We start from the raw sequence: 9,943 nt of genomic DNA on the forward strand, positions 1-9,943 counted from the left end.
AACACATCAGAATTACTTTATTTAATACGCCTGTGATCTTGTCCAAAATATTCTATGTGCACTGCATTCATTCACACGAAACTTTTTAACAGACAGACAGACAGACAGACAGACAGTTTATTTTGACTTATACAATGTACATCGTCAACAACACATTATGAAAACAGTACAATGTCAATTGTGATAGGTACAAACTTTTACACGTATTTACAAATGATCTACTTAGCTAACAAAGTAAATTAAATATAAAAACAACAAAGACAGAAAAAAGAAAAAAGAACAAAGAAAAGAGGATGAACATCTAAAGCATTATTGCGTTAATAATAGATGTTCGAACTTTAAGTGATTCTTTAACAAAGAGACATACTTTTATAAGTTCTATTTTATTATTCGATTGCAGTAAACTTAAATATTTATACATAGATGGCCTTTTGTAATAACATGGTTTTATGTATTTTTTTCTAATGTTTCTAAACGCCGGGCAAATGCAAATAAAATGAAATTCATCTTCAATATCGGTCGAATTGCAACACATGCAGTGACGCTGATTTCTAGCGACGTCTCTTGCATAACGACCGGTTTGAATATGCAGTGGATGGGCTGACAATCTTAATCTGGTAAAAAAGTATCTTAAACTTCTTGGTTAAATGTCTAAGTACGACTCATATTCAAAATTGATTTTAAAATTTCGATAAACATCTAACATCGAACTATTATTTAAGGTTCTATACCAGTCCTGTGTGAAGTTATCATAAACTCTCCGTTTAAATTCCTCTACAAATGAGTTAATCTCAATATTAATAGTGTTTATATCATCAAATGCATAACTAAAACCAAAGTCATCAAACATTTTTTTAACATTAAATATCCAATTATGACAGCCTTTATGATAATCTGAGACGGCCAAATTATATATGGTTTTAATAATGATATTTTCAGATCTACATATCTTAAACCAATATTTAATTACACGTACATATCTATGTATATACATGGGATATCTACCCAGCTCACCATAAACACAAGCATTACATGTGTTAAGTTTTACCTTTAGTAATCGTTTGCAAAATTTCAAATGGATTCTTTCAAGTTCCTTACTTTTAGTATAGCCCCAGACTTCCGAAGCATAATTTAAAATGGATCCAACAAATGCGTCAAATAATTGACAAAGTATCTTGGGTTTTAAATCGTAGTCATTACATTTAGACAATAAAATATTCATTGCTTTTAAAGCTTTACCCGTTAGGTGTTCCTGATTCAATGTGAAACTCCCAGTATAATTAAAAACAACCCCAAGATAATTAAAATCATTCACAACTTGTATGTCATGGCCATTGTAGGTCCATTTTTCATTTGGCAATAATCCGCCTCTTTTCCGAAATACTGTAATTTTTGTTTTCTCTGTATTTACTTTCAATCCCCATAAATTACAATAATAATATAGATTATCTAAGTGGTTTTGAATTTCATTGGGCGTTTTACCTACAATAGCCATATCATCAGCAAATAACAGTAAAATCAATACAATGTCGTCAATATTCAATCCGGATTGTAAATCATTTTGTAAAAACAACTCAAGATCTTCTACAAACAAAGAAAATAATAAGGGGGACATAACTTCGCCCTGTCTGAGCCCCACTGCGTAAGAAAAATAGTCAGAATATGAAGACAATGACTTAACACAAGATTTAACTTTTTGATACATGTCCCTAACAATTCTAAGAATTTTACCCTGTATGCCACATTTATACATTTTTCACCATAATGCATTTCTATATATAGTATCAAAACATTTCATCATGTCCACAAAAATTACATATAATCTCTTATTTTCAAATAAAAAGTTTTGAACAAGAGAATGAAGAATAAATATTGCATCTGTCGTAGACCGCCCTTTCCGAAATCCGAATTGGGCGTCCGAAATAGTATTATTTTCGTAACAAATATTTTCAATGCGATTGTTTAAAACGGTTGTAAAGAGCTTAGATAAACAGCTAACTAAAGTAATCCCTCTATAATTATTTACATCTTCTTTTGAACCTTTCTTGTGTAGAGGGACAATAATTCCCTCGGTCCACTTTTCAGGATAATATCCTGAGTTCAATACACAATTAAATAAATCACATATATGTAAGGCTAATATATCAACACTTTCAATAAAATACTCGTTCAAAAGATTATCACTGCCACAAGATTTGTTCCGCTTCAGTAGCTTAACAGCATTTATTATTTCTTGAACTGTAATTGGATCATCAAGCTCCGGGTAAACAGTATTAGGATTATCAAAGTTATAAAAACTATTAAAACTTTCAGCATCATTATTCTTATCCGTAGCAATGTCTGCGCTTAAATTTTCAAAATAATGTTTAAATTCATCTAGAGAAATTTTGGAAGATGTTTTGGAAGATCTAGATTTAAAATGTTTCCAAAAGTCTCTTGGCCTACTTTTGCGTAAATTAGCTAACTCGGACATACGTTTATTATAATCGGCGTGCTTTTTCTTTCTAACAATATTTTTGTAATTAGTTTTTGCATCACACAAAATAGACCTGTTTGTATTACTTTTGTCTACATTAAACAACCTTAGCGCTTCTAAATACATATTACGCGCAACTCTACAATCATGATCAAACCAATCTTTATCTCTTTTACTGTAACCCTCAAAATAAACATCATTTGAATAAAAACATTCTTTGGCAAACAATGGATCCGCAACATCGCGGATAGTATTTGAAAACTTATCAATCAAAACATTAATTGAGTCCCTGTCAGTGCAGTTGGTATTACGCACAATATCATTAAAAGTTAGTAAAATTCGAATAATCCCTGATCGAAATTGTTCCCGCAGGGAATCATTCCATTTATATTTAATACCTGATTGGCTTTCTTCGCTATGAAATCTATTATTGCATAACAATGAAGCAGAGCGGTGCATGGTCACTCCATTCATTAAAACTTTGTATACAAAATTGTTGTATGTGTGAAAAGTAGTTTTCTTTTGTTAAAAGATAATCGATCACTGAACAGCCGTTATTTGACAAAAATGTATACTGATCACTATTACCAATGCGACCATTTACAATACGAAAAGACGAGCCTTTACAAATATCGAGCAATTTTATCCCGTGACTGTTGAGTGATTTATCTAATGAGGCCCTGTCAGGGATACAATCTGAAGTATAATCGTTGCTATCGATACAACTATTAAATTTGTCACAAACAATATAATCTTTCTTATCACCAACTCTACTGTTAAAATCTCCACATATATACACACAACCAAGATTATCATATAAACATATATCATGCTCTAAAATCTCAAATAAATCAACGTTAAAAATATTATATATAGGCGAATCATCACCCCAAATATATGATCCACATAAATATATATCTTTTGCAGTATTAAAAAAGGAACGATCTAATTTCAACCAAATTATAGTGTCGTAATGGTTTTTTATTATATGCATTCCATTCTTTAAATATTCTTTGTAAAGTAAAACAATTCCACCACTATTACGTTTGGCATTTTTATGTTTGAATTTACGATAAAAATTGTGAGATAAATATCCGTTAAACTGAACATTACTTGTCGAGTCACACCAAGATTCATACAGAAAACATATGTCATAATTTTAAGAATATTTACAAAATCGTCAGATTCTTTTTTGTCTCTCGTCAGTCCATGTACGTTCCACGAAAGTATCGATAGCTCACCCTCGCCGTGTTCCTAGGGACGTACCGGCTTGCCATCGACGTACAGGGTATCGTATGCGATCCACGCACGTTTACCCTCCTTTCTGGCATCTTTCATGTGGGGAACCAGTTTGCGCCGTTTCTCTAACACTTCCGGTGGAAACTGTTCGTGTATTTGGTAGTTTGTACCTGTAAGATGTTTCCACTGTTTTCTTACTAATTCCCTGTCCTTAAAAAACGTAAACTTTGCGATTATATTTCGCACTTTACCATGGACCGGATGTGATGGTGACCGGTGCACACGCTCAAAACGCATGGCATCAGCTGTTTCTTTAGCAATTTTGAGTTTTTCTTCAAGGTCATTGCGGAGCTTCCGCTCTGTGACTTCGGGCGGCTCACTTCCTGTCGAGTTATCTTCCGGGATATTAGTGAAAACTAAGTTGTTTCGCATAGACTGCGATTTCAAATATGCAACGTGATCCCGGAGCTCATTGCGTTCCTTTTCCAACTGTGTTATCCTGTCCGCCACTATCGTTGCCCCAACGTCCACTAACTCCACCTTTTCTTCTAGAGCACACACGCGCGCGTCAGTGCGCTTCACTCTATCATCCAGAGCGACCCATATTTTCTTGAGTTCTTTGTCAAAATCACATACTTTCTTCTCTAAAGAGTCTATCGCATGTAATTTTAGCTCAATCGCCACTAACCTGGTATCTATAGTTCTCATACAGTTCATAACGTCCTTGATTGTTGGCTCATATCCGCTGTCTGCCATCTTTTCGGGACTTAATTGGAACGAATCTGTGTATGACCGCTCGAAAACTTCACTCTGTAGTGGTCCAATTGCATCTGGATATAAGGCTGCACTTGCTTGCCCCAATAATTCACTTATTGAAATACTTGTATCCTCCTGTGACGGGCCTCTCTGTTTGGTCAGCTTTGTTTAAATATGTTTTTAACATATGGGTCATCTCTCGTTTATACTAATTAATGCCTGTTATTTTTCACACGTTTATGTTAAGGGATTTACTGAGCCTCTGCACAGGCTAATCTGGGACGACACTTTCCGCCTAAACTAGATTTTCGCTTAAAAGAGACTTTGTTAAACGAAAACTACAATGAAAGCAGAAAATAGCGTCCCTGGTTAGCCTCTGCGAACTGCACAGTCTAATTTGGGATTCTACTTTACGCTCATGAACGAGGCTTCACTAACCGGAAGTCAGCTTGCCCTTGACGAGTTCAAATGAGCCTTGTTCTGAGAAAACTGGGCATTATGCATGCGCTTAAGTGTCATCCCAGGTTAGCTTGTGCAGTACGCACAGGCTAATCAGGGACGACACTTTCCGCCTTAACTAGATTTTCGGTAAGGTGGGACTTCCTTGAAACTAGAAATGCCATAAAAGCGGAAAGTGTCGTCTCTGATTAGCTTGTGGGGACTGGACAGGCTATTCTGGGACGACAACTTTTACGCAAATGCATTAAGCCAATTTTTCTCAGAGCGCGGCTCAAATTTATTGGTCCAAGTGATTCTCATCAAAGCCCGTCTGGCATGCCAATTATCATAGAATCATAACCCTGGTGTCTTTCCTTTACAATTGTGTATAAGTCACATATATATAGTCATGACAAATGTTTTCTTTTAAATAATATGTTGTTAAGGTCAACGCATGCCTTTTTTTATTCTAGAATTATATTGCATTTTTGAAGTGCTTTTTTCCAAAGTAAAAAAGTATTTCTAAACTATCTGGGGTTTGATTTTTTAGTAAGGGACTTGAACTATAATAACGTAAAGCGTAAGATTTTGGTGTATTTTATACAGAATCGTGGTCGTAATTGAAGTATATGTGTCGCGTTCTGAGAAAACTGGGCATAACTCCTGTGCGTACAGTGTCGTCCCAGATTAGCCTGTGCAGTCCGCACAGGCTAATCAGGGACGACACTTTCCGCCTTAACAAGATGTTCGGTAAGAAGGGACTTCCTTTAAACGAAAAATACCATAAATGCGGATTTTTTTTTCACTGATTAGCCTGTGCGGATTGCACAGGCTTATCTCGGACGACACTTTACGTACATGCATTATGCCAAGTTTTCTCAGAACGCGCAACATATCATCTCTTTGTTTTAATGTTCAATGGGACAGCTACTAGTTTCAAACAACAAGTACGTATTCAACAGTCTTTTCCATTTCCCAGAATTGACGTCGAGGTTTCCGCGGCCGGCGACTCGGTGACGATAGTAAGGGGGACAGCAAGCGACAGAAACACCTTGGGAACGTAGCCTCTTTTCTCGCCTGATTCTAATGGCTCGAGGAACACGAGCGCCACCATTAGTGACGTCAGAATGATTGGCACCATGCCGCTCAAGTTGTAGAGCTTCGTGGGCCGCTCTTGGAAAGTACGATATAGTGCGTAAAATATATAGCCCAATTTCTGAAACTATGATTGAACATTGATTCGTAATGCAGAAATTATTCGCACTATTTTAACGGACCGTTTATTACTTAATGCGGATTTCAATAGCATGTTTTATCAAGGAATAAGTGTTTGTGTTCGCTCAACCACAAACTCTAAGTATCGGATAAACTTCGTTTTTTGTGCGTTTTATGCATATCAAGGTTTATTCGACATCAATCTAATTTGTACTGTTGTACTATGAAATGACGTCTTTTTGACATCATGACTATTATTCCAGTGCAATTCTGCAGTTTAACTCTTTTAAAATGTGCATTGTGTTTATGACCGGTCAAATATGCATTACGATATTAGAACTGTTATACAAAATTTAGTGTAACAAGTGGAATAAAGAAAATATAAGCACACAAGTGTTGGTGTTTCGCCTCAGAAAACCAGATAAAATACACACCTCTAGTCATAAGTGATGTAAAAAATAGTTTTCCAAAAAATAACGGCGGAAGGAAAATACACACTTTATGCACAGACATTTTCCTTGATCGAGCAATATTTTAGTTTGACCACACACAATTTAACCCTTTCAGTGCGGGAACCGAATTTTGAAGGCCTTTGCAAACAGTTTGGATCCAGATGAGACAACACAGAACGTGGCGTCTCATCAGGATCCAAACTGTTTGCTATTCTGATAGTATTCTTTGAAAAAAATCGAAGAAAATGCTAATTTTAGAAATTCAGCAGACGACATTTTAGCACAAGACAAATTTCCCAGCATGCAAAGGGTTAAGTTCCAGCCCCACATTCAAGTGTACCTGCGTGTTCACCATACCATAACCAGACTGCAGTTGGGAATTTTAGCTGCTGCATACAATTATAAAACATATCGTATTTATATACAAGTGTCATAAACTCCTTCCACGTATGAATAGCATGAAAACAAAAGGCCCTGAATAGTTCATATTTCTCAGTTCATATCGCTCATCTGAGCATTTATGTTCAGAATTACCTACATGTTGCTTCCATTTAGAATACATGTAGGTCGATTGTACTCACGTTCGTTTAAATACGTTTAAATGATGGGTGATTCATTATCAAGTGATATCGTATCTATCAATTTAATAACACGGTGCCTACAACTATCAGGAAGGAATTATTTACCTATATCTTGGAATTTAAAAGACGTTTTCAATCATGTATAAGAAGTGGGACATATCTTTTGGGAAATAAATTGACTTGGTTACACTTATTTGAATCTCTTAATGTATTTATTAACAAACTCTATGTTACTGGAATAGTCTAAAATAATTATAATAGCGAAAAACGACGCGTGACTTAAATCCGGGACGTCTCAATTTAGAAGCGTATGCTTTACGTCTTCACCACATAGGCATTTTGTCATTTACGTTGCTTAATAGATATGGGCCGTGCTCTGTGAAAAGGGGGTGTAATACATGTGCGTAAAGTGTCGTCCCAGATGAGCCTGTGCAGTCCACACAGGCTAATCAGGGACGACACTTTCCGCTTTTATGATATTTTCTGTTTAAAGAAAGTCACTTCTTAGCAAAAATCCAGTTCAGGCGGAAAATGTAGTCCCTGATTAGCCTGTACGAAATGCAAAGACTAATCTGGGACGACACTTTACGCACATACATTAAACCCCCTTTTCACAGAGCACGGCTCATATAAAGAAGTATTAGAACCTGTGTTTTGTTTTGATCTTGACTTATCGTAGTTTTATGTACATACTCGGAGACCGTTTGCGCATGACATCGTTACATGGAAAGCAGTTTTCTTTATTGATTGTTTGTTTTCACTAACCGGACAGCCCCAATTATTATCTTTATTATCAATTATTATTATTATTATCAATGAGAAATAACCTTATTTTTACTGGTGTTCCGGAAGTTGCCGGCGAAACACCGGAAGTGACGGAAAGTACGCTCCGGAAGCACATACACGAAGCCCTGAAGATCGCGAAGGATGCTGCCGACCGCATGCAGTTTGAAAGGGTGCACCGTTCTCCAGGCCAACCAACACCAGGGAAGACCCGATCAATTGTGGCAAAGTTCGCCTTCTTCAAGGACCGCGAGGCTGTTCGGCGGCAGTGGAAAGAACTGAACGGCTCAAACTTCAACGTATTTGAGCAGTTTCCACCGGAAGTGGTAGCGACGCGCAGACGGCTGGTCCCGAAAATGAAAGAGGCGAGGGGGCAAGGCAAACGATCCTGGATAGCCTACGATACCCTCTACGTTGACGGTCGTCCGGTCAAGGAATAGGGACACGATGGGGGAGAACTCGCGATCCTGTCGTGGAATGTAAATGGACTGTCGCAATGCAAGATTGACGATCCTTTATTTGTTGATATTTTGTTAAAGTATGATATTTGTTTTTTGTTTGAAACTTGGACCAATTCTTCAAGTAACATTTCTTTAAATGGGTATATCTCTCATAATTTTTATAGGAAATTCCAGAACAAGAACGCACGTAGATGTAGTGGTGGGGTAGCTTTATATTTTAAAGAATATTTAAAAGATGGTATTGAGATTATAAAAAATCACCATGATTCAATTATCTGGTTAAAATTAGACCAACATTTTTTTGGTTTGAATGAAGATATTTATCTTTGCGGATGTTATGTTTGGTGTGAAAATTCACCTGCATACAATGTTATAAGTGTAGATTTTTTCGAATTACTCGAAAATGACATTTCTATATATGAAAATAAAGGACGCGTATTACTTTGTGGTGACTTTAATAGTAGGATTGGGTCCAAACCTGATTTTGTAATCCATGATGTTCTAAATAGTTTTATAGATGATATTGATTATGACCCAGATACGTACTCTGGTAGGGCCTCTGTTGATAGATCTCACAATAATCACGGTATTAAACTGCTTGATCTATGTAAATCCTCTAATTATCGTGTTGTCAATGGCAGAATAGGTAATACGAGTCAGTCTACATACTTTTCTCATAACGGTCTATCTACAATTGATTATTTGGTTTGCCATGAACGAAATTTCGCACTTATTAAAGAATTTGTAGTACACTTTTTTAATGAATTCAGTGACCACACACCGTTATCGTTTACATTGTATTGTAACAATAAAACGGTTGAACAATTGTCATACGCTGAAACGAAGTTTAAATGGAACGATTCATTGCGTAACCAATTTAGATCGGGTATTATTAGCAACTTACCTATGTTTAACACAATTGTAGAGGATTTAGATTGTACAAGCTGTGACTCTATAAATAGTGCGTTAAATAAATTCACTGATGTTATACGTAATGTTGCTGATCCTTTATTTTGCAAAGATTATGTAATAACCAATACATCAAAATTTGAACAGTGTAGCGCTGTAAGGCATGCTGATTGGTTCGATGTGGAATGTAAAATTGCACACGGTCACTATGTTTCCCTGTTAAAACAATTTAACTGTAATAAGTCGGAAGACAATAGACTTCAATTGTTGCAATGTAAAAAGGAGTACAAACAAATTATCAATAGAAAGAAAAAATGCTATTTGAGAAATAAGGCCAATGAGATAGAACGTTTAAAAAATCGTAGACCAAAAGAATTTTGGAAATACTTTAAATCAAATAATCAAACTAAAAATCACAATATCCCCTTGGAAGACTTTCAACATTTTTTCTCTGATATTAGTCATGGTTTGTTTGATTGTGTTAATGATGAGGCTGAACATTTTTGTAGTACTCATAATTTCAATTTGCCAAATTCACGTTTCCCCGAACTAGATCAGCCATTTACCGTTGATGAGATTAAATTGTCTGTAAAACGATTGAAACGCAACAAAGCATATGGAAGTGACTATATT

At 35.9% G+C, this 9,943-nt stretch overlaps 1 protein-coding gene across 1 annotated transcript; it reads right to left on the reverse strand.

Annotated features, from left to right (window-relative positions):
* Positions 1–3,730: 3,730 nt before the first annotated feature.
* On the reverse strand, positions 3,731–4,471 carry LOC127838566 (uncharacterized). Its single transcript, XM_052366420.1, has one exon. The coding sequence runs from the start codon at positions 4,469–4,471 to the stop codon at positions 3,731–3,733; it is 741 nt and encodes a 246-aa protein (XP_052222380.1).
* Positions 4,472–9,943: the final 5,472 nt, after the last annotated feature.

Source organism: Dreissena polymorpha, chromosome 1, assembly GCF_020536995.1.
Source record: "Dreissena polymorpha isolate Duluth1 chromosome 1, UMN_Dpol_1.0, whole genome shotgun sequence".
In the NCBI taxonomy this organism is placed as follows: Eukaryota; Metazoa; Mollusca; class Bivalvia; order Myida; family Dreissenidae; genus Dreissena; species Dreissena polymorpha.